Raw genomic sequence first — 25,948 nt, 5'->3', positions numbered from 1 at the left:
CTTAGATTTTTTGTCTTGTTTCTAGTCTAAATATCTAAAAATTCCTAAATCAAGAAGAATTTTCGAGACAAGCAAAACACATTGTCTCGTTTTGAGAAATAATATGCCAATATTAAGTGAGTTTTTTTCTTAAAATAAGCAAAATAATCTGCCAATGGTGTAAGCAAAATGATCTTACATCAAAAGAAAAAACAAGATTATTTTGCTTACCCCATTGGCAGATTATTTTGATTGTTTTAAGGAAAAACTCACTTAATATTGGCATATGATTTCTCAAAACAAGACAATATGTTTTGCTTATCTAGAAAATGCTTCTTGATATAAGAAATTTTAGATATTTAGACTAGAAACAAGACAAAAAATCTAAGCAAGAAAAGCATTTTTTGCAGTGTATTTTGCGCAGCGGATGCCCTTCCAGCGACAACCTAGCACTATGAAACATCCATACATTCACACACACTCATACACTACAGACAATTTAGTTTATTCAGTTCATCTAAAGCGCATGTCCTTGGACTTGTGGGGAAAACCGGAGCACCCGAAGGAAACCTACGCAAACACAGGGAGAACATGTAAACTCCACACAAAAATGCCAGCTGACCCAGCTAAGACTTGAACCAGCAACCTTCTTGTGGTGAAGCGATATCGCTACCCACTGTGCCACCATGCCGTCTTATAAAGAAACATGAAAAGCAAATGATTTCCGTTCCCATAGCATGCAGACTACTGTTACTAAGCGGAGTCGCTGCCTCAGACTAGCACAAATGGCATGTAACAGTCAAAGGTCAGAGTGAGAATGTGTGTTTGAGGTGGGCTAAAGAGGGCAGCTGTTACCACATTCAGACCCCACAGGCTGACGGAGCACGGCTTGTGCGTATCGGCGGAGAGGTTTTTGTGTCTGCTGTAAGCGAGGGCCTGTTCTGACAAGCGCAGAGTGTGTGTGTTTGTGTGTGTTGAAAGCAGGGCCGCATCCCATCGCTGGAGAACAGGCTCGTGATAAGAGTCCCTCCAGACAGTGGCGCTTCTGTTTATTTCCTCTGCTCTCTCTTCAGATTGGCATCAGTTGGCTGTTGAGTGCCAGAGGCTGGCGCAGAGGAAATTAGATAACAGGAGGGTCATTTTTGGCACCCCTGACTCATCTAATGGTTCATCTCTGTTGTGTTTTAGGAACGGCAGCGGCTGGAGACAATCTTGAACCTCTGCGCTGAGTATAACAAGGGCGACGGGCCGCCGGGTGATTTGGGCAGGATGGGCGTCTCTGGGCTTGGCTCGAGGGACGGGCTTAACGTCAGGCGTCCTTCAATGGACAGCGTGAACAGCGCTTCACTAAGAGCGACTCAAAGACAGCGGGAAAGCCAAGAGGACAACCTGAAGGAGGATAGCAGTAGCACTGAGAGTGCGCAGCTGGACGGACGGACACCTGCTCTGCTAAATGGACAGAATGGACAGGTTAGACTGTTTTTCTTTTACATACAAAAAATAGCTGCTAGTTCAAAACTTCTTTTGAGCTGAAACAACTCAATTCTAAAGATTTTGGGGGGACAACTGAATTTTTTTATGCTCAATCCACTTGTTAAGTTAACTTAATCGATTTGTGTTGCGACAACAGGAGTGAATTGTGTGGAACCCTACCTTCTTTACAGTGTTAGAACACTTCCTGTTTTGTAACACAGGGTTTTACCAATAACAGTGTTGGAACTTCCAGTTTAATAACAATATTAATGTGCATTTACATGTTGTATATATGAGTTTAAGAAGCTTTTCTTTTTCGGAAATAATTGGGGGTAATATTAATGGAGTGTACAGAAGCTGATCACTGTCAGTCAGCGCTAATTCATGCATTCGCTGATTCAGAGGTTGCATATGAAGGGCAATAATCGACGCACAGCTTTAATGGAAAGAAAGTGACAGCCGACATTTTCATATTAATTTCAGCGTGCTTTCAAAAATAAAAATCTGAATATGAAAAATATGAGAAAATACTTAATGATAGGATGATAATGGGATAGAATGCTAAAATACGGGAGAATCCTGGCAAAAAAGGGAGGGTTGACATGTATCAAGTGAACAGGAAGTGTTTGTAGAAAACCGTTTTGCGAGGGAACCCGAAACATCTTTGTGAGAGAACACAAAAACTTAAAAATATGTTTTCCTATCACTCAGTTTTTTTTCTACCATCTATTTTTTCCCCACCATCATGTGCCTTCTGGGTCTCGGTACAAAAATAAGTTACAAAATATTTAAGTCCAAAATTATTCATTCCCCTGACAAATTCAGACTTAAAGTTTTTGTTCAAATGTAAATAAAAACTGACAGAACTGTCCACAGTGATGCCTCTTGTACATTGTCTTATTATCTTTTAGGAGAAGCCCGTGTCATTTCTGCTCCAAAAAACTACTTGCTGGTTGACTAAAAGTCACTTTAAGTCAGAATTTCCCAGGGGTATGAATAATTTCGAGCCTCGCTCTTGTTAAACAAACCCACAAAGGAATTGTTATATTGATTCAAATTGATTCTTATATCGATAACAATTTTTCAGGCTGAGGAGTCTCTGGGTTCGGGCAGCATTGGCCGTCTGGAGCTGGGCTACCTGGAGGAGGAGCGGGTTCGAGTGCTGGCAAAGGTAGATGAGCTCAAAGCTCGAATCACAGAACTGGAGCAGCAACTTCAGGAGTCTAAACAAGAGGCAAGCAGTTCACACAAAACAATTCTTGCACAGCTCCCTAAACACACTAAAGGATACACAGGAAGTGCTTTCCTCCTAATTATAGTGGATAAGAGTCAGAGCAGAGGGAAGTGATGCGTCCTGGAAGAGAGAATGTCATATGGGGCTCTCGGGTGTGTTTATGTGTCCTGTGTGAGAACGACTCTATCTGATGTGTTGATCTGGACAGGCGGAGATGGAGAGAGCTCTGCTGCAGGGAGAAAGACAGGCTGAGATGGAGCAAATCGAGACTGAGACCGAGATTATCAACCAGCTGCAGCGCAAACTCACTGAACTGGAGAGCAGCATCCAGAGAGAGAAGGACAAGGTATGGACACGATCACCACACGCAGGCTCACTGAATGTAAACCACCCACATTCAGAGACATATGATAAAATGCATGTTTATTTGTAAAATGTAGACAATTGGATGCCTATAGATTTTTTTTTTTTCTGTTTTGCTTACATATTTTTCAAAAATGTATTTGCTGAGGTGATCAAGAGAAATCATTTTGATTTCTGGTGTCAGTACAGTACTTTATTAGCTGTACTTCCTACATATATTTAAGGTTTTAGTCTTTTTTTTTTTGAGAAGTCAAAATATCAACATTTATTTGAAATTGAGATATATTTTGTGACCTTGTAACTAGGAATGCACTGATATGATTGTTTATTTATTTATTGCTGATAATGATACAATTTTTACAAAAATAAAACTTTCAGTTGATTCAGATACCAATGTTGGTCATTAGCACATAGTACAATCCAATACTTGCACATTTTTCTCCATTAAATTAGTTGGATTTGGATCCATTAAACATTCAATTGTCCAACATTTTAAAAATAGCAATATTGACAATCTTTAATAGTGATTTTTTGGTATTTAAAATATATTTTTTAACAACAGTAATTTTTATTTGACATTAAATAGAACATATTTATTTAATAAACAAAATAAGCATATTTAGAGCCAGTGCTATTGCTGTATGTAATTATTGTCCTATATGTTATTATTAGGGATGTAACGGTATCAGAATTTCACAGTACGGTAATACCTCGGTATGAATGTCACGGTACGGTATTTATTGAATCATTTACAGGAAAAAACTAAACTTATAAAAATACTCCAAAAAAGTGCCAAAAGTGTCAATGACATACAAATTAGCCATCTATCTGTAAGCTTTGAAACAGGAACTTCAATTTTAATAACAAAAAATTATTAAACCATGTAAAAAAATAAAGTTTCAATTTAGTATTGTTGAAAACTCATTCAACATTTAATCACTCACGCACTTAGATAGAGATGGGTTTAAAGGAAAATTATCATATAAATATAATCTGGTAAAAGCTGGTATCTCTGGGTATTTACAATGTCCCCTGCAACAGAAAAAAACCCTCTCATTTGGGACTGAGGTTTCTGGGACAAGAGAGATATGACTTGGCCCAGGTTGACAGCAGTGGGTAGTGTTGTGCATTGTCTTTCCCCCACTTGAGAGGACAAACCATGCGTAAGATAGAGGTCTCATGTCTGCATCAATCTGAACAGTGTGCTGTGTTTCTGCAGTCCCCATGACTGATTATTAGTCGTATTCCCCAACTTGCAGGCACGTGCACACACAAGGCTCAACCTATGCAGTGCACATGCCCTTTTTAGTCTTGGATAGAAAGTTCCCTTCCAAAATGATCAAAAGTGCCCCCGCGACGCGACATACCCTCCGTCCCGCTTTACAGTACGCGCGAGACAACACAGCTGATCAGAACGCGCGCGACAACACAGCTGATAAGAACTCGCGTGACCACACAGCTGATCAGAACGCGCGCGACAACACAGCTGATCAGAACTCGCGCGACAACACAGCTGATCAGAACTCGCGCGACAACACAGCTGATCAGAACTCGCGCGACAACACAGCTGATCAGAACTCGCGCGACAACACAGCTGATAAGAACTCGCGCGACAACACCGCTATTCAGTACGCGCGCGGCGACAACACCCGCTTTAGGGTTTTCCAGCTCTTTTTCATCCCTGCTTCTACCAGCACACTCCATTTCCGCATTACTGGATCTGTAGCGACAACAGACCGCAAGGAATTATGGCCAAGCCTGGGCTGATGGGAATTGTAGTTTTCGCTACCTCCCGTTCGCTTCATTCGCCTGAGCAAATTTTCTCAGAAGATCTATAGTTTTACAGAGTCATGCGACTACGGTAATATTGAAAAAAATTAATATTGCGGTATGACGGTATTTACAATACCGTTACATCCCTAGTTATTATTGTTGTTTCTTTTATCGTTCAAGAAGTTTTAGCACATACGTACCAATAGTTTTGTGCCAGCGTTATAGATAATATTGTCATTTAATGCAATGCATTTTTTATTAAATATTTAAAGATTTTTTATCTAAGTAAATATGCAGACAAAATTGCCAACTTAGCAATTTGTTGCAAGATTGAGCAACCTTTCGAACTATTCTATCAATGTTTTTATCAAAAAGCAAAGAGCAACAAACGTAGCAATTTTTGACATTCATTTGGCTACTTTTAGCAACTTTTAAAAAGTGAAAAAAGAACAGTGATGACTGCAGGCGTAATGCCTCTTTCACACTGCACATGCTAGCAGAGCAAAAACAGAGGTTGTTTTTTTTTTTTTTCGACGCCCATGTTAAAACATTAGAGCATTAATACCACGTGCAGAATAAGCAATCATTTCAGCGTTAGGCCTATTTTTTTCAGTGCTGCTTACGCTGTAATTAAAGTGACAATGCGTTGAGAATGTGTAGAAACACATTGGATGACAGTTAAAAGTAGCAATTTCCCAATAAGTACATTAATAATATCCACTTATTTTCAAATAGTCAATCAAATTAACTTACAAAGCAAGCTACATCATTTAGTAAGGCTGGGCAGTTTAGCCTAAAATCAAAATCTTAATTAATTGAACATTTTAACATTTAACAATTAATGAACGGCTATTTACTTTGTTTATTAATTTTTTTTTGCCCTCATAGTTCACTGACATGTTTTATATGCCGTCTAAAGGCATCTCTGGCGCAGCTTCAAGTCATCGTCAATGTAGTGCAAAGTAAGGCTCAAGAATGAGTCCGTTGTCCTACTTGACCAGAGATCAGATGTGGCTGTAAAGAAGTATAAATCAGCCACAACCTTAAACAAAGTGGGGTCACGTGACATGTAGGGAAAGTAATTAAAAATATCATCCTGGAAAAAATAGATTGATTATAGGTTCTGAATGTCAATTTTGATCACATTTTGATTAATCGCCCAGCTCTATCATTTAGCAACTTTTAGCGTCAGATTTTTCCACCTTCAGCAACTTCCTCTGAAAATTTGACTCTTGTCAGGTATGTTCACACATACGAGGAATTTGTTTTCGCTTCTACTGTGCAACAGAATTACAGAGACAGGACAAAAACAGATAATAAATATATTTAAAAAAATTTAAGTAAGTAGAGAATGAAAACATACAAATTGACAAGTGTATGTAGTTGACAACAGTGTATGCAGATAGCTTTAATATAATCCAAAATCAGATGATAACATTCAGTGGCCAATATATCAGTGCATCCCTAGTCTTCCTTGCCACTTCAATCAGTTTAATGGAACTTTGCAGAATTAAAGTATTAATTTAAATGATAGCAAATCACAATTGTAAAAGAGCAAAACAATTGTCAGCATTTATAATAATAATAATAATAATAATAATAATCAGCATATTATATTGATTTCTAAAATAATACTGAAACTTCAGCTTTACAATATTACTGTATACTCCTCCAGCAAATACAACCTTAGGTGATCTCATTCTTTTACTTACAAACAAATAATTCTCCAAACTATTGACTGTTAGTGTACACACTATTGTCCACAGACAAAATAACTTCTTGTCAACAAAATTTCACTTACGTAGATGCGCTTTATATGTTAAGTGCTGAGTTTTGAATCCCTATGTGGACTGTATTGTGTCTCCTACTGTTGAGCCTCTCTGGACTGAACAGCCTTTTCTGTTCTCTGACATTCCTTAAAGGCATGCCATTCTTCCAGATGGCCACTCAAGGCCCATTCAGGTCTCGATTGCCATCCTCAGGTAAAACAAATGACCACAAAAGAGCGACAGTGCTCATCCAAACTAGCCAAAGCGCTTTCCATTACATCCGATCACTCTTACATCCTACAATAGAGGATCTGAAGATGATAGTCTCATTTAAATGCACTTCACTTTTGTAGTTTGGGCAGAACGCCAAGCTTCTGTCCGGTAATCAAGCATATATTCACCAAGATGTGTTGTCTTTTTCCTCTTCTTCTATGGTGGTTCTCATCAGGTCCTCTACAAAGCTTGGCAACACTAACAAGCCTTCATTAACCTCTAATCTCCTCACTGCTTTTCTCCACACTGACAGTCGCTGTGTGTTTTTTTCTGCTCGGCCCCTCGGGTTCAAAACTCTTTAGCTTAGCATAGCTAACTCAGGTTTAGGGATTAGAGCTCTGGCTTTGAGGTACAATGGCTCTAGTAGTGCGTGACTTACAGTGGGTGGCTGTTAGAAAGCCTTTTCCTGCATGCTGTTTTAGAATTCCAGCCTTTATTTCTTATCTGTCAAGTTCAGGGTTTCTCTTGGTGTTTTGGTGTCTGCTTTGTCAATTCTGCCAAGTTTCGGGGTTTTGGAGAGGTTCTTAAAGGGAAAGTTCACTCAAAAATTGCTTAAATGGATAGTTCACCCAAAAATTTAGATTTACTCACTATTTACTCTCCATCAAGTGGGGGTGAGTATATAATTGTCAGGGTTCAGGAAGGATGAGGGAGCGAGGACTCAAGTGCAAACAGGCTGATTTATTGATAATAAAAATAAAACAAAATTAGAACAAAAACCACCCCGAGGGGGAAAAACATAACTATAAAACAAACACTCAAACAAACTTGGATGGGCTGGCAGGACAAACAGGACTGGATAGCACACGACATGGAAATAAGACGACGAACAGGCAAATGACTGAAAACATGAGGGGGATTATAAAGCAAAAAGTAAATTGACACACAGGTGAACATGACAAACTAATAATGAGTAAACAAGGAGGGTGGGACTAGACAATAGACGGGAGAGCGCATGACACAGAGAGACAATACAAGCCATGCGCTCACATAACGCAACACTGAAGCACACGACAAAAGCACGTGACCACAATGTAAACACCAAGCCACGTGCTTTGACAAGAGACGCAAGACACGAGCACACGATAGATAAATACCTTACCGTGCGCTCACACATAAGCAACGCGCATGCTTCATCTCAGCGCCAACCAAAACTGAAACCAACTAGACGGAGGCGCCGAGACTAAAGCAGCGCGCTGCTGACAGAACAAACACAAACACTAGTACAAGAGCGCGCGCGTCTGAGGGACGCAGAGCGTGCGCGGCCACATCAAGTGGCAGCGCGCACACTCTGCGTACACCCACGACGGCGCGCGCGCGCGCACACAGAGACAGAAACAGGACCAGACGTGGAGTAGTGTCAGAGCTCTGCCACCAAAACAAGAATTTACAAGACCAAAGTGGCAGAACCCTGACATATAATGACTGAATTTTCATTTTTGGGTGATTTATCCCTGATTTTATTAGGAATAGGGCTGTGACAATATCAGATCTCATTACATAATTGTTCTGGCTATAAGAAGTTTGTTCAAATCTTATTTATATTGTTTTTTATTATATTTAATAGTGTGTATCATTTAGTGTATATATAAAAAACAATAAAATATTCAGTTTTTTTCAATGAATTATCCTGCTGCATATATAAGGCATAATTACATTTAATAGAAATGTCTAAGAAAGCTTTTAGGTATAATTACATAATATCATTTGAACACGTAATGATTCATTATTTTCCTCAAATTTTGCCCTGAAGGGCCAATGGGCTGCAGAGTTAGTTTGAATTTTTCTGATCAAACTCACATACCTGTGATTTTGCAATGATCCTGAAGATATCAATTAGCATGCTCAGGGGTGAGCAAGAAAGACGATCTCTTGGGCCAGATTTGAGGCTCCCTGATTTACAGTGTTTTGAACCAAATCAATCAAACGCATATTTCAGTTGCTTGTATCATTGTAAAATGTAAACTTTGTAATAGTCTAGGTCTTATAATCGAGATCTTATATTTGAGACTTTAAGGCCTTTGAGGATTTTAAGAATATAACCATTACATCATACTTTTTTGTAAAGCCATCTCTTGTTTCTCTAGGCTCTGTTTACACTAATACGTTTTAGTTCTAAAACGGCATTTTAGAATGAAAACGATCCGCATCCAAACAGGCGTTTCACCTAGCATTTCTGAACAACTCTCCATCTACACTAAACCGCTGAAAATGCTGAAATCACATGACCACACACACACACACACACACACACACTGGCTTGCACTGCAGCATATCTACCCAGATGAGAGGTGTGCACGTCGGACTGTTCATCAAGAATCTACCGCTGGATCTAATCTCACTATATTTAGTAAAAGTAATATTTAATTCATCTTATCTATATTTAATGACACATTCCCATACTTTGGTTTTTTGAATCTATTACTTGTTCTCAGCCTTAGGTAACGTGTTTTGGCTGAGCACAAAGATAATTTAGGTAAATACATCAATTAATGTTACAGCGGACACTGATTCTGCACATTTGACTGAAATTACTTGCCTTTATTTGCTATATTGTATAAACTTATTGTAAGTTATACTTATATAATGGCCATTATTGATTATAAAAACTGATATTCAGCAAAAGAAAAGGAATGTTTTGTATCTTTCAATCAAAATAAAAGGAGACATTTCTGTTATAGGCTTTGTTTTGTTATAAATATGCATACAGTGAAGGTGGCGGTCATATAAATATGCAGCTACTCGATGCCTCAACATTTCTGCTGTCTGTTAAGAGGCTAATATCACAATGAAAATAAACAGTTTCTCAAATCATGTTTCTATTTTATTGTTAAGAAAGTGAAACAACGTAGCCAGGGTGATGTGAATGATGTTATAAAATACACTGTTCCCTTTGAAGATTTACCCGACATGTCCTCGGGAGTTTGTTTTCCATATCAAACTTGTGAAGTCTGAACTGACAAGGAAAGGATGCAAGGCTGAACTGTGTGTAGGCTACTTAATATTGAGGAAAAAGCCTCAATCAGATAGGCGAATGTCTGCAGCCCCACCTCTGTTTTCAGATGTCTCCGTTTTCCCCCAACCACACCAGCACCAACACGCAGCAGCAGCATTTTAAAACTAAAAAGACCTCTCCATCTCTCCTCTCTGTTTGCAAAATGCTCAGTTTTCGGCGTCCGAAAACTTCGGTTAAGAGTGGACAGAAGGCCTTACCTTAGCAAAACTTATGCATTTTAAAACTAAAATGTATTAGTGTAAACAGAGCCTAAACTCAAAGCATAGATCACACAACAATGAATATTTACTTAATATTTACTCACCCTCAAGTGGTTCCAAACATTTATGAGTTTTCTTTTTCTGTTGAACACTAAACAAGATTTTTTGAAGAATACTAGATACTGGTAATCATTGACTTCCATAGCAGTAAAAACAAATACCATGGAACTCGATGGTTATCAGTTTTTGGCATTTTACAAAAAGAATCTCATTTTGTGTTCAACAGAAGAAAGAAACTTAAACAGGTTTGAAATAAGTAAGGGATGAGTAAATGGAAACAGAATTTTCAGTTTTGGGTAAATCCAATGATGTTTTTAGTGTTTATAGCCTTCATTTTCAGTGAAACAACTATTGTATGGTTTCATTTAGGATTTATAATATTTCAAGGTACTTTTAAGCACTTTTTAAGCCTAAAAGATTTTATTCAATATATTAAAAAAACAATAATTAACATTGAATAACAATTCATATTGAAAAAAAAACAATTCTTCTAAACTCAAATGAACTTTAATTAACACAAAGAAGTGTACAATATTTATATTATTTAATGAGCTATTTCTCAAATTATGTGTAATAGAAAAATATACAGTTGAAGTCAGAATTATTAGCCCCTTTTCTTTCTTTTTTTTATATTTCCCAAATGATGTTTAACAGAGCAAGGAAATTTTCACAGTATTTTTTATGATATTTTATCTTTTGGAGAAAGTCTTGTTTGTTTTATTTTGGCTAGAATATAAGCAGTTTTTAATAAAAAAAACATTTTAAGGTCAAAATTATTAGCACATTTAAGCTATATATTTTTTTCAATAGTCTACAGAACAAACCATTGCTATACAATAACTTGCTTAATTACCCTAACCTGCCTAATTAACCTAGTTAAGCCTTTAAATGTCAGTTTAAGCTGTATAGAAGTGTCTCGAAATAATATCTAGTAAAATATTATCAACTGTCATCATGGCTAAGATAAAATAAATCAGTTATTAGAAATGAGTTATTAAAACTATTCTGTTTAGAAATGTGCTGAAAAAATCTTTTCTCTGTTAAACAGAAATTGGGGAAAAAAATAAACAGAAGAGCTAATAGTTCTGACTTTAACTGTATATGAAGATACTTTGGGTTAAAAGACTGTGTTATGCACTTTCAGGCCTTTATTGATTAGTTTGTTTGTTTTGAACCAGTTCCCACCCAGGGGAAGAGCCGCCACCATGCTCATGTTTCCACTGACCGGCTGTAATTTGTACTAGATTGATCTTGACCACAAAAACTTTTGCGCAGTGTTTGTGCAAACATGGGAAATTCCCCTATAAACCTTGGGAATGGCTTTGAGAGCTCTTTAAACAGAATCTAGTTCTGTCTGTGCTTTGATGTATTGATTGCTTGACGTGCCGTGAATGTTTTCATATTGGTCTATGAGAGAACACAAAGCATGACTGCGGTGTAGAGCTTCTCAGCATGTAGCTATAACTTTATCTTTCTTTTTTCGATAAAAGAAGGAAAAAAGCCCAGCTTCAAATGCCAAATAAATGAAATGGCATAATCTAATCTACAAGAACGCACACCAGCAGATATCTGAGGGCTTTGACCAAGAAATGCCTGAGAACAGAAGACTGTTTGGCCCTGTTGATGGCCTACAGTCCAGGCCTACAGTCCTATTGTTTGCAAAGACTTAGGGTTTTAGCACACTGAAGTCTGAAATTTTCATAGGAGAGAATCACCTCCGTATCAAAGAACTGTGTAGGATTATCCCAAAACTCAAAGTTTATTTCAGGAAATCAGTGGCATTTACACAGAACAGAGTCTGGCAGTACATCAAAGGTGGACACAAACACACACACTAGCCAAACAGTAACATTGGAAAGCTGCATATCATTGAAACCAGCATAGAGGAGTTTACAGTTGTGTATTTCAACCATCCGCCACATTGTGTCTATATATTACACACTTTGTTTGTCATGAAGTCCTCTGTTCTGCAAGTTCTGCATTTTGGATTTTGTCTTTTGCTTGTATGGTGGCTCTGAATTGTCAAAACAACTCTTAAAATGCTTTTTTACAGATATGAAAAATTAAAAAAAACTCAATGTTTTTTTATAACGACAGATTAAAGTTTCAGTTCAATGCAATTGACCCAGCTTGAGGTCAAATTTATTTTTTAACGTGTGAAAATTTCACATTCAGTTTGCAATGAACCGTGGGGTTCATCATTTGTGGCTCCACCGACTTTGTTGTGACGTCTAACCTCGGATGCTTCTGCATGGCGTGGATTTGAGCTGTGTGTTCTCTTTCTCTCCCCTTCCTGGATGGTGTGTTTTCTTTCTAGGAGAGGGCTAATGTTGACGCGGAGCGGGAAGCCCTGGAGAGGCTTCAGGATGGGTACAATGAGTTGACGAGCCAGCTACATAACTGCCCTGAGTCTCTGAGGGAACAGTTACAGGAACAGCTCAAGAGGGTCAGTGACCATCAGGACCATCAGCATTTATAAAGCTGATACACATCCCCAACTAAGCTCCTCTGGGTTGTATATCCACCAAATCCAACATGATGATCCTAAGTAGAAACATTTATTCTAAGTGACTGTCTACAGTCCAGGCAAGGATTTCTGCTGGGAACATCATGTTTTTATTTGAGTATGCATTAGTTTAGTGCACTGAAAGGGTCATATAGTGGTGTTCAGAGGTGGAATGTTGAGCATGCTTTTGACAGTTTTTTGGGGTGTAATATTGAGGTTTTACTACTGTCAAGTCGCCAAAATATGAATAACATTGAATAACTTTACTAATCTATTAATGCAGAAACTAACACAGCGCTATAGTTTTGTGTTTTTGTTTAATCTGCTGAAATATCATGTACTTCTTTCTCTTCATTCCACACAGGTTATTTGATTTGTGTGTAAAAAAAAAGATGGTACAATACAAAACATACCTTGAAATCTCTTTGAGGAAATACCATATATATTTATGTTGATTTTAGCATTTAAAGCAATCTTTTCAGACTGTGCTGTGTTAGTGTTTTTGATGAATAGCTCTTTTTTGCAGATATAAATACTCAATAGGCTGCATGAGAGGGAAGTGATGTCATGTGTGCACAGAGGCTTCAAATGTCACACTTTAATAAGTTGAGTTCACCAGTCATTGAAGTGCGTATAGAAATGGCGAGACATACTTGCTTTATAAATAGATTTATAAAGTCATTTTTCTTTATTTTTTCATTACATTTTTTTATCCTTTTAAATTATTTTATTTCATGTACTTGTACGATTTAGTAATAGATCTTGGAAGGATTCTAAGGCTATTTTTCCACAAAGTTCTATTTTTATCTACAGAGATCCCTGAGGTTACTACAGGGTTATTTTATTTTATTTAATCTTATTTTATTTTGTTTTATTTTATTTTATTTTATTTTCATTTTATTTTTTATTTATTTAGATATTTGTAGTAACATTTCATGTATACTTATAAATCAGGGTGTCCACGGGATCTTAAAAAGTATTAAAAGTTCATAAATCAATTATAAGAAAATTAAAGCCCTTAAAAGGTTAACAAGTCTTAAGTGCATTTTTACGAGGTCTTCAATTTTGTTCAAGCATTGTTAAAAGTGTTTTACTCCAAAAAAGCATAAATATATTTATTTTCTTCCTAATATTTACAACGCCCTGCTCGATTCATGTGATTAGTTCGAGCCGTGTCCAACCAAGCTCCTGCGTCTGGGTGATGTCACATAATTTGAGACAAATGCAGGAAGGCGATGTGACGCTCTCCATATGTAGCAAAACCATAGAGCGAAACAGAATGGGAAAGTGTAAGTTTGTCTACTTCTGGTTGGAGAAAGACGAGTTTAAACAGTGGCTGTAGCCTGTTGCTGAAAACAACCACATAATTTATTCTTTCAAGCTTTATTACTTCTAAGTTTATCTGAGTTCTGTTGTATGGTTGTGCTGCATTGATTTATTTAACTACAACTGTTTATCAAGTTAAAGGTTTAATACTGATTATAACTTATAGAAGCGATGAGGTCTTAAAATATTCTGAGAAGGTCTTTAAAAAGTCTTAAAAAGGTTTTTTTCCCTTAGGATTCCTGCATATACCCTGTAAATGTATTTATTTATTTATTTACTTATTTATTTTTCACAGATGAATCAGGGATTCACAAATAAATATGTGCAGTTTCCATAAAATAAATTATGAAGTATACATATGTACATATATGTATAATTTTTTAAAATATGATTCATTTGGTAGCTATTTTAATTTCTTCTCTGGGTGTCACGGTGGCGCAATGAGTAGCATTATCGCCTCACAGCAAGAAAGTCACTGGTTCGAGCCTTGGCTGAGTCAATTGGCATTTCTGTGTGGAGTTTGCATGTTCTCACTGTGTTTGTGTGGGTTTCCTCCGGGTGTTCGGGTTTCCCCCACAAGTCGAAAGACATGCGCTATAGATGAACTGGGTATGCTAAATTGTCCGTAGTGTATTTGTGTGAATGACTGTGTATGGATGTTTCCCAGTGATGGGTTGCAGCTGGATGGGCATCCACTGCGTAAAACATATGCTGGATAAGTTGGCGGTTCATTCCGCTGTGGCGACCCCAGATTAATAAAGGGAATGAGCCAAAAAGAAAATGAATAAATGAATGAATAAATGTCTTTTCTGTTCATTTTTACTTTTCAGGTTTATTCAGTATAAAAGTGGTCTTTCTTTACTATTTTATAATGGTTATGGTGTTCCTATTAAGTTAAAAGTAAATATTCGCTGTTTAAAGAATTAAAAATATTAATTATGAATCGCATTGCAGATCATTTTAAAATATGAAATAAAGAAATGTTCCCCATTTACATTTTGTATCAGGTATATAGAAACAAAAGCTATGGAAAGAAAATGTTTTTTCATTTATTTAAGTAGTTTTACTTAATACTGTATGTCGTAGATAAAAATACACACATTTACCTCCAGTTTCACAAACAAGATTTAAGGCTAGTCAGGATTAAATTTCATGTTTGATCTGTCTCAACTCAAAATAACTTGCAGTAAGATGTCTTAAAATATGTCAGTGTAATTTTTTTTGTTCCCAGGTGCACACCAGTAATATTTTTCTAAGGCCATTTTTATAAATGTGTCTTAAATATCCGTATTTAACTAAGGCAGTTTGTTAAACTATGCCTTAAAGTATTAGTTTTAATTTTAATAATTAGTTTATTATTTATAATAATAATTTATTTGGTCAAATACGCTTGACAGCCTCTAGTGTGCCATAACATTCATCGTCCCTGTGACTGCATGCTCAGTGCTGTCTTCTATGGGATCCCCTGACTGCTCACTGAGCCTCACTTAGATGTGTGTGTTTTAGGAAGCTGAGACTCTTGAAGCAGCGACAAAGCAGTTTGAAGACCTGGAGTTTCAGCAGTTGGAGAGGGAGAGCAGTCTGGAGGAGGAGCGCGAGACCATCAGCCAGCAGCTCATGCAGGACAGAGCTCAATACCACAGCAGTGTCGCCAAGAGAAAGGTACATGAGCTCACACACAGTCACGACAAAGCATATGCAATAGACAAGAGCTGCTAAAGCCCATGTCAAAAATGTTATTTCCAGGAAAAGGTGGTGGCATTGGAGAGCCAGGCGAGCCAGCTGGGAATACAGGCCGCTCAGGAGTGTGAGAGACTGGCCAAGGACAGAACCATCACCTTGCAGATGCTACACAAGGTACTGGAAATGAAAATTACTTCCTATGTTCATCTTTAAGAACACTTAAGGCCCTGGTATGCTTTTCATTCTTTGTTTAAGAGCAAAAAGAAGTTATGAAAGCTTGAGTGACTAAATTCAAACCTTTCGACACCCCCACGCTGCCGTAGGCATGGTTGTAAATGTGGCATGCTGCTCGTGTGGAGTGAACCCCTAAACACAACAATAGCAGCTGTGAGAGAAGTTTCATAAACATCTCTGGCAAACAGTCTTACACAAATAAGAGTAGAAATCAGAGTCTACTGCGGCATACAATATCTTTACTTAGTTTGTTATTTAACTTGAAGTGGACAGTCTTAAAAATCTCTCAGCGAGTGATCGTACAGGTGCGGTGTACCAGTTCTTCCACTCAACTCTCCAGTGCAATCCTGTTGTTGTATTGGGTGTTGTTCCCCTGTTTGACCCCTTTTGGATATGACAGATAAAGCATGTCAAAGAAAGCGGAGTTATTGAACACTCCTACTGATTTCGTAATCGTCACTGACCAATGGTAGCTGTTTCCGAGCCCTATCAAACTACCCTAGAATTTTTGTTTTGGTGAGCTGTTTCAAACTGAAAAAAATTGCAGTTGACATGTAAATGAACCGGCAAAATGCGTACCAAGTTCCCTGTTTTTGGAAACATCAACATAGGCTCATTCTGAAAATGTAGCCCTATGTAAATTTCTGAAGGTCGTGAATTATGTAGCCAGAAGTACGTATGGCATGCATTTCAGCGAACACTACAGCCTGGCATGACACCAGGTTGGTAAGCTGACCGCTTACCTCGGTATGGACGGCTTTCCCGCTGTTACCAGTTTGTCTAGTAGCTTGCCATGTACATCGGCAGACTTGAGAAGCAGAGAGGAGTTGACCACAATGACAGGGTTCGAGTCTGGCAAAAACTGTTCCAGAAAGCAGATTAGACAAAATCTGAAGCAAGTACATAGCAGTGGGGTAACGTGGTGGCACAGTACTGTAGGTAGTGCCTCACAGCAAGAAGGTCAATGGTTGGAGCCTCAGCTGGGTCAGTTGGCATTTCTGTGTGGAGTTTGCATGTTCTCCCCGCAATCACATGAGTTTCCTCTGGGTGCTCTGGGTTTTCCCCACAAGTCCAAAGACATGCGGTATAGGTAAATTAGCTAAGTTAAAATTGTATGTAGTGTGTGTGTGTGTGTGTGTGTATGAGAATGTATGGGTGTTTCCCAGTGATGGGTTGCAGCTGTAAGAGCGTCTGCTGCGTAAAACATATACTGGATAAGTTGGCAGTTCATTCCGCTGTGGCGACCCCAGATTAATAAAGGGACTAATCCGAAAAGAAAATTAATGAATGAATGAACATAGCAGTGTAAGAATGTGGTAAAATCTGAAAAAATGGTAAAAATCAGGCGAGGGCTTGTCTTTTTCTGGATTGCTTTTGAAAACTGTCGGTTAGGTTTAGGGAAGTGGTTGGGCGGCTCAATCTGTGCTTTTGAAAACACTATTAATTGGGTTTAGGGAAGGAGGAGGGCGGGTCAGTTGATCGGTCAGTCAGTCAGTCAGTCGACAGCTGCCCATCTGGTGTATTTGGGCGAGAAGAACAGGCGTGAATAGCACATTGCGAGAGACTTTGAGATCTTGAAAAGCGTACACAGCAGCCTCTGTTGCAAAAACAAAAGCTGCAAAAAAAAAAAAAAAAAAAAGCTCCTGGGACATATTTAAAGCTCTCTAGAAATGTCCATATTGGTACGTTTTCAGAATGAGCGTGGGTTTAAAAAATATTATAAACAATCCCATAGTGTATATGCTCATGTGGTTGAATGAACACTCACAAGAGACCACCAAATCTATGTCTACTGACTGAACATGCAGTCATTATAGTATTAAGTTTTATTAAACATGTGCAAGATAACTTAAGGTGATTTTCCACTGCTTGGTATGGTCTGTTTGATACATTTACTTTTGGGAGCTTTTTCTATGCATTCCAAACCTACTGTAGCACCTGCTACTTTTGTATTACCACCTTGGATGAGGTTCCAAGTGAGCTGTACCATTACTAAATGTTATGTACTGTATACAAACTGCATATCACAGCTTGGTCAGAGAGAATTACCACTTTCAGCATTGTTGCATTTACAACATGAGTCCTATTGGTTCACATAACTAAACCGGCCACTTATTTATCACTTATTTATGTTGTGTATAACCTAATGCCATGGCAGCAGCATGACAACAGTGATAGTTCCACCCACTTTAACCAATACTAAAATACAAGAAGTTTTACCAGAGGGGAAATGGTCATGTCTAACTGAGCCTGGTTTCTTTCAAGGCTTTTTTTCCTTAACGTTCGTCAATTGGTAAAGTTTGTTCCTCGCCACTGACTTGCTTGTTTTGGGACTTGTGGAGCTGCGCATCGATGGATTTGTTGTTAACTAAACAAAACTGAACTTCAACTTTGAAAACTGGATTGACGGATTCAATTTATTAGAATTTCAATTTGCTAGAACTTCTGTGTAAAGCTGTTTTGACACAATTTAGATAACAAAAGTGCTATAGAAATAAAGATTAATTAAATATTAATTAAAATGCAGTTGACATGCAAAACGAGCTGAGGAAAACTGAACTGAACCGTACCACACCGCATAGTGGAAAAACGACTTTAATGGACCCACAAAAATGATGATGTAGTGTGTGACAAAACATTGGGCATGAGCTTCAACAAAACTTGTTTTTAGAAAATGCTTGTTAAGCATAGGAGGACACAGAGACCTAGAGCCCTATCATACACCTGGCACAATGCGGCGCAAGACGCGGCGCAATTGTTGTTTGCTAGTTTCAGCTCAACGCAAGAGTCGTTTTAACGCTTTGCACCACGCTGTTTAAATAGCAAACCATTTGCGCTCATATGTGCGCCCTAAGAGTTCTGTTCTAAAAAAGGAGGCATGTTAAGGCGCATTGCTGGCGCGGTGCTATTTTGAGGAACTATAATAGACCGCACAATAGACCAGATTAAAGCAGGTCCAAAGTACAGCGCAGAGCATATCAGTTGTGCGCCTTGCTTAAACATTGCTTAATACACACAGTATGTAGAGCAATACGCAAATATCTTTACTAATGAAAAATAATTAAAGGATTAAAATTTTACAAATATTATTATTTTCTAGCCAACATAAATATAAAACCACCGCCTACATGTCTTCTTCATCTCGGGGAGCTTTTTTAGTTTATTCATGACAATTTGCTTTTGTATAATGTTATTATTAGTAGTATTGTTTATTATACGCATATTTATATTTGTTTTATTAAAAACAAGCTTAGATTTGCCCACCTGTCAGGTTTTGGACCATATGGGGGACAGCATGTGTATTTGGATAAAAAATCAGTTTTTGACCACACTTCGTTATTATTGTTCATTTATTTGTTTGCTGGAAATTAGAACTGAATTTAGAAAAAGTTTCATAACAAATCTTTGCGCTTAATAAACAAAATTAATTATGTATATTCACGAGAGTGGAAAGGAAAGTAAACAATGAGGAGGCTCATCTCTCATTCTTGTGCTGTAGATGCTGTGTTTAACTGTTTTCTCTCTAGTGACGTGCTCAGGTTTTCCACTTACAAAGTTCGTCATGTAAATAGCAAATGCACCATGGCGCGACGCAACTGACTCTTAAAGGGAATGGGAGATAAAACTCTGATTGCTTTATTCTCAAAACACACCCATAACTCATTAAGAGAGTAAGCTCAACCCTGTTAGACCATGAGCCACGGCTCAAAGTGGATTTTTCCGTCCTTAAAATAGCAAAAGTGGATTCGGCCAATGTCTGGATTGTCAAAATAGAGGCCCTCGTGTTTATGTTGATTCTTGATATATAAAAATGCTTTTTCACAGATGTAATATTAAGGAACTGACTTGAAATCTTTCTTTCAGGAAAAGGAAAGGCTGGCCAGTCTGGAGAGAAGATACCAGAGTTTAACTGGTGGAAAGACGTTCCCCAAAAGCTCCAATACTATAAAGGAGGTAAGCAGGATTTACAGTGATAATTTAAAGTGCTAAATATCTGCTTCTCGGCTTGAAATGGGAATTAATTTGTGGGTTAACATATCTTTAAAATCTTTGGCTGATGTGGCCTATAATATGTTGATTTTCCAGTCCAGTTTTCTTGAGTTAGGAAAGCCACGAGGTTTAGCTCTTTTAGCCAGATGTAGTCAATGCATCCCTGCACGTGCCATCCTGTTATAATTAGGTTAGCGAAACAGGAAATAAAATCTGTTAGACTCCGGATATTGTTTGATTTGTAAACCTCCGCCCAGGATGTGCTTCACATCAGCGAGGCTGACCTGTTAGACGATGAACTCCCCTACTCCTCCTTCTCCTCTTTTCATGCTTCCTCATTCCACTCATATCCCATGGTGCCTCAGGAGGTAACTTAACTAACTGTCGATGCATGCAGCCTGGAGCAGCAAAAACTGCCAATACTGACTGAAACGTGCTCAGGGAACATGCCAATGCAAGATATCTCAATTTGTGTTGCATTATTGAGAGCACTTGGCTTGTCTGGGATTTATGTTTTGGCACTTCCAAAAGAAAAACAGCACTTCCTTGGAAAAATTTGGAAGGGGTTTGTTGGTTTTGCAAATAACTTCAACATTAGTTTTTAGTAACTATTTCTGTGAAGGCTATACAGATTATGAGGGTGTTGTAAATATACAGTTGAAAGCAAAATTATTATAAAAATGCTCTTTAACAGATATAATATTTTTGCTACACATTTTTAAACAACAGTTTTAATAACTAATTATTTTGTTGTTGCAAAGATGACAGTATATCATTATTTTAATTGTTGTTTTGCAAGACAGGAGTATTTAGCTTAAGTTCATTAGGTTAACTAGGCAAGTTACGATAATTCGGCAAGTCATTAAGCAAAAATGGTTTGCTTTGTAGCCGATTGAGAAAAAAAAACTAAGGACTAAGGTTACTAGGACCTAAGTACAACGTTATTTTGACGTCCAATAACAACATGAAATGACTTTGATATTTGGTTGTGTCGGAAAGTGACCAAAATCCAATGTCAAATGAACATCTTAAACCAGCATAATATTGATGTCAGATACTGACATTTATTCATCAGGTATGAAAACCAAAATCTAACGTCTGGTAGACATCATATTGGTAACGTCCACATAACGTCATGCTGTAACTTCATTAGACGTTGATATTTAGTCTGCTTTGGAGAGTAACCACAATACGCCGTTGGACATTGACGTCGGCCTGACATTGAGTTTTGACGTCAACCTGATTTTCATTTCCAAACAAAATTCAACGGCTCACGACGTTGGGGTACAACATCAATCTGATAACATGTTGATGCCCTGTGCCTGCTGGGAAAACTTTCTCCAGAAGAAAAAATATAATAGTAAATACTTAAATATTTTCCTGATTTTGTGGGAAATGTTTGAAACATAATTAAAATTTCATAAGAGGGCTATAAATTTTGACTTCAACTGTATAATGCATGCATAATGGCTTCTAAAGAATGTTAGAGTGTGTTGGAACATTTCATCATTACTTTTAGCAACAGTAATAATAGTAATTAACATAATAATACTAATTATACAATTTTATCCAATTAAGTTCTGGATTATACAGTATTTCCGTTTAATATTTTTAGTCTAATATTGTCTGGTTTCCTAAAGTTTCATTTGTTGTCCTAATCTCTTGCAGTTAAATACACAACACAAATAGAAATATGGGTGAAGTCCATTGTTTTTTTTTACTAGAATAAAAGCAGTTTTTAATTTTTTTAAAAAACATTTTAAGGTCAATATTATTAGCCCCTATAATCTATACATATATTTTTTTTGATAGTCTACAGAACAAACTACTTACCCTGCCTAGTTAACCTAATTAACCTAGTTAAGCTTTTAAATGTCACTTTAAGCTGTATAGAAGTGTCTTGAAAATATCCAGTCAAATATCATTTGCTGTCATCATGGCAAAATAAAATAAATCAGTTATTAGAAATAAGTTATTAAAACTATTATGTTTAGGAATGTGTTTAAAAAATCTTCTCTTCTTTAAACAGAAATTAGGGGAAAAATAAGCAAGGTTTTAACAAGGCGCATTGAAAAAATCCTTATAAGGCATTATACACACAATCTTCAGAGAAATAGTTTTTTTTTTTTTTTTGGCAGGCAAGAAAAAAACTACATGCAGATTTACTCATTTGAATGAATTAGTTTTCTTGGAAAGTTAATATAAATGAACCAACTCAACAACTGATGTACAAAATTTGTGACAATATAAGATATGTTAAAGGGTTATTTCACCAAAATAAAAAAATCTGTTATTAATTACTCATTCTCATGTCGTTCAATCTAAGACCTTCGTTCATCTTCAAAACACAAATGAAGATATTTTAGATGAAATCTAAGAGCTCACTCATCCTCCATTGACAGCAATGCTCATGAGATGTTCAAAGTGTTACTTCAGTGGGTCAACTGTCATCATATAAAGCTCCAAGAACAGTCCAGCTCACAAAATCTGAGTTGCTTTTACAGGTTTTGATCAAAAATATCTTAATTTGTGCTCTGAGGATGTAAGAAGGTTTCAGGAGATTGCAAGGACATGAGAATGAAGAAACGTTAATTCTATCATGCTAATGTGGCTACATTTAACTAATATTAACAAACATTTCAGTAATATTGTGAAATATTGTCACAATAAAAATAACATTGCATTTTACTGCATTTTTTGTGTGAAAAAGCTTTGATTGAATCTTTGAAAGAGAGCATAAAAGCTAGATTTTCGGGTATGATTTCACCCTGCAGTCTGACAGTTATTTCAAGTAAATAATTTGAGTAAATTCTGAGTAACCTGTAATTTTGCTTTTGATATTTACTTATGAAAAGTTAGATGAAGGAATGTCGCTGTTGTAGGAGTTTTCACTGTAGGTGTATGACTAAGTGACAGATCTGCTCTCGTGTGGTTTGGATGTGAGTAAACTGACAGCTGAACTTGTGTCCCGCGTGAATGGGTTGGCTAATGTGTCTCAGGAGTACTTGAAGCTGTCGGATGTGTATAAGATGTATGGGAGTGAATGCCATGACATCCAGCTCGCCAGCGCTTCCTCACACGGCCTCTCGCTTGCCCTTGACCCAGCTGAAACTGCCCCGCGTGAGGTATCAGAGCTGCCCTCCACTTTCTGCTTCTCTGTTCTTAGCCATTTTCCTTCTTTCTTACCTTCAGTGGAACAGTACATGGCCATTAGATATCCCCGCTGTCATATACATTGTAATAGTTATGGTTATGCTACAAAATGGGTGCTTTTTCTTGTTTGATAAGGACATTTATTATAATCATATTAATGTGTTTCAGTTTTAATAAGTTGCACTATACACTGGGAAGTAAATCAAGGGAAAATCAAGTGAATATACTGTATTTTAATTTTATATTTGTTAAGTTTAAATCAAGGTTATTATTGTTAACTAAAATAAAGCTATTAACAATTTATTACAATAAAATACATTTAAAAACAAGGGGAAACACTATACAATGTGGTTCCTTTAATTATTGTTACTTACTAACACGAACAAACAATAAACTATACATTTATTAAAGTATGTACCTTTGTTAATGAAAATAACTGATGTTAACAAGCACTTCTTTATATTTTAATAATGCATTAGGAAATGATGAACTATGATTATTGCTATACAAGTATTTTTCGTTCTTAGTTCATATTGTTGACATACTTTATCTAACAATTACTAATGCAGCATTATTGTAAAGTGTAATCAAACAAAATGCAAATTTCAAATATTGTTTGGGCAAATAAGTGTATTACTTATTTAAAGAAAATAATTTAATAAGAAAATTTAACTAATTCAGATTTGTAATAATGTAAGTACCATGCTAGTTTGTTTATATATTTTTATAACGGGTTTATATTAAATAGTTTCTAACACAGAAGGAAAACGTGTTGGAACAAATCAAAAAAATACAAACAGCACCCGTTTTATAGAATGACCCAGTAATTGACAATCCTGCAACAAATTCAAATGACTTTTTGTCCTAACCAGCTGCATTCTGTCATTCAATTTGTTTTCTTTTACACTGCAAATAGGTGAAATCACATTCAAATAAAATCTCATTCCACATAGCTGTCCATTAAACATCACATGTTCTCTGATCGACTGTGTTTGTTATACAACCTGACACTGGAAATCTGACACATTGCGTCCAGTGAGGACACATCATAAAGGCTAATCTTTAAAGAAATTAGAAACTGAATAGTTTTGTTGCATTAATAATGTACTCTAGTTAATAATTAAAACTTTAATGTTTCCTTATATATAAATATATATATATATATATATATATATATATATATATATATATATATATATATATATATATATATATATATATATATATAACCTTTCATGAATTATAATATTGCTCTTGTAAAAGTATGTCCTAAATTCCAAACCTGCTTCAACACACTTACTTGTAGGTTTCAAACAAGCCTAAAGGACTTCATTAGCTGGATTGGATGTGTTTAAATAGAGTTGAACTAAACTGTGCAGAGCTGTGGCTCTCCAGGAACTGAGTTTGACACTTATCACGTATCTTAAATGATCTTCCAAAAGAGAGAATTGATTCTAAACTACCTGAAACAAGGCATCGGTAATTCCAGTCTTACTTTCTACACGGGCTTGTAACAAATGTGCCCCTGGACCTTAAAATCAGAAATTGAGATGTATACAAATCACAAAAACAACACATACAAATGGAAGATAGGACGAAATTTAGCTGAGATACAAATATTTGAAAATTTGCAATCTGTATACCGAAAATATCAGAATTAAAAATGCAGTGCAATGTACATTACCAATTGAGATTAAATATATTTTCAGTAAGAAATGTACAAAATATATGCATGGAACATGATATTTACTTAATATTCTGATCATTTTGGCATAAAAGAAATAACTATTAATTTGATCCATTACTTTGTATTTTTGATTGTTCCCACAAATATACCCATGCAACAAAAGACTTGCTTGTTTTGTCCAGAGTTACAAATTTCAATATATCAACACAAATGGCCCATTTCCACTTAGTGTACGGTACGGTTCGGTACAGTAAGCTTTTATGGCCGTTTCCACTGTCAAAAGGTACTTAAAAGCAAACCACACAATACCACTTTTTGGGTACCCTTTGTAATAATTACTTTCAACCAGAGGTTATATGTGCTGGTCAGGATTTAAGACACAGATGAGAGGTTTGCACTGACTGTAGGCTAAACGTTGCGTGTTGGTTTTAAACCCAAATAAAGACTTAATGTATGGTGTGTGCAGTTTTTCTGTAATTGACAACATATTGGAGACTGTAAGAGTTTGTATGTGTTCATATATGCTGGATTTATTTATTTATTTTATGTAATCGCAGTGCTTCTCATATGATATATGAACTTTGACAATTTACTTTGTCATTTTCTTGAGCGAGAATAATGTCAACTGAAACTTTCTGTGGTATACCGTGCCCACCAAAACGGTACCATTGGTACCCTTTTAGCAGTGGAAATGCAAGCCTGATAAAAGTGACACGTACCGACCTGTACGTGTCATTGTACCACTCTAAAATACATTTGAAATTTGTCTGATTTCAACACAAATCATTTATAACAACACTTTTAAATTGAAACAGTAATACTGACAACACTGATACTCATTTCTACTTGATACCTAATTTATTGCTTCTCATGTTCACGTTTGCTAGCTTATAATAGAGGTCCTTTAAAACCATGTACTTGCAATACCTTTCTTAACAGTTGCTAAGCTCTCCATAACACCTTATCTTCTCTTTCCTGCTTTGCTCCTTCTTTTCTGTTCTCTCCTGCTACCTGTGTCCTTGTGTCACTCCTGGATGTCAGGAGTATGTGACGGTCGGCCAATTAAACCAGATGTACGGGATGCCAAAGGTGGAGTCTTCCCCTACCTCACCCGTCCAATCAGTGCAGCCCTCTCTCGCAGACTTCCCCCGCCTCCCTTCCCCTCATGGCTCCTCCCTCTCTCTCTCCTTCGAGGTGTGTCTCTCGTCTGCTCATCCTGTCATCGGTCA

General features: G+C 36.8%; 1 protein-coding gene across 50 annotated transcripts in view; it reads left to right on the top strand.

Annotated features, from left to right (window-relative positions):
* Positions 1-25,948, top strand: part of phldb1b (pleckstrin homology-like domain, family B, member 1b) — a 147,480-nt gene that overhangs the window by 95,334 nt on the left and 26,198 nt on the right. For 12 of the 50 annotated variants that reach the window (XM_073923526.1, XM_073923525.1, XM_073923548.1 and 9 more), the window contains 9 exons: positions 1,168-1,449; positions 2,540-2,686; positions 2,895-3,032; positions 12,458-12,586; positions 15,479-15,634; positions 15,719-15,829; positions 19,754-19,843; positions 22,879-23,004; positions 25,761-25,913. In XM_073923526.1, the coding sequence (XP_073779627.1) occupies positions 1,168-1,449; positions 2,540-2,686; positions 2,895-3,032; positions 12,458-12,586; positions 15,479-15,634; positions 15,719-15,829; positions 19,754-19,843; positions 22,879-23,004; positions 25,761-25,913 (1,332 nt within the window). Of the gene's footprint in view, positions 1-1,167; positions 1,450-2,539; positions 2,687-2,894; positions 3,033-6,744; positions 6,805-12,457; positions 12,587-15,478; positions 15,635-15,718; positions 15,830-19,753; positions 19,844-22,878; positions 23,005-25,760; positions 25,914-25,948 lie in introns of all 50 variants that reach the window. The other 38 variants (XM_073923538.1, XM_073923534.1, XM_073923535.1 and 35 more) reach the window with 6 other exon arrangements.

The sequence above is a fragment of the Danio rerio genome, chromosome 15, assembly GCF_049306965.1.
Source record: "Danio rerio strain Tuebingen ecotype United States chromosome 15, GRCz12tu, whole genome shotgun sequence".
Lineage (NCBI taxonomy): Eukaryota > Metazoa > Chordata > Actinopteri > Cypriniformes > Danionidae > Danio > Danio rerio.
The sequence above is the reverse complement of the archived record's forward strand: the minus strand, read 5'-3'. Positions and strand labels throughout refer to the sequence as shown.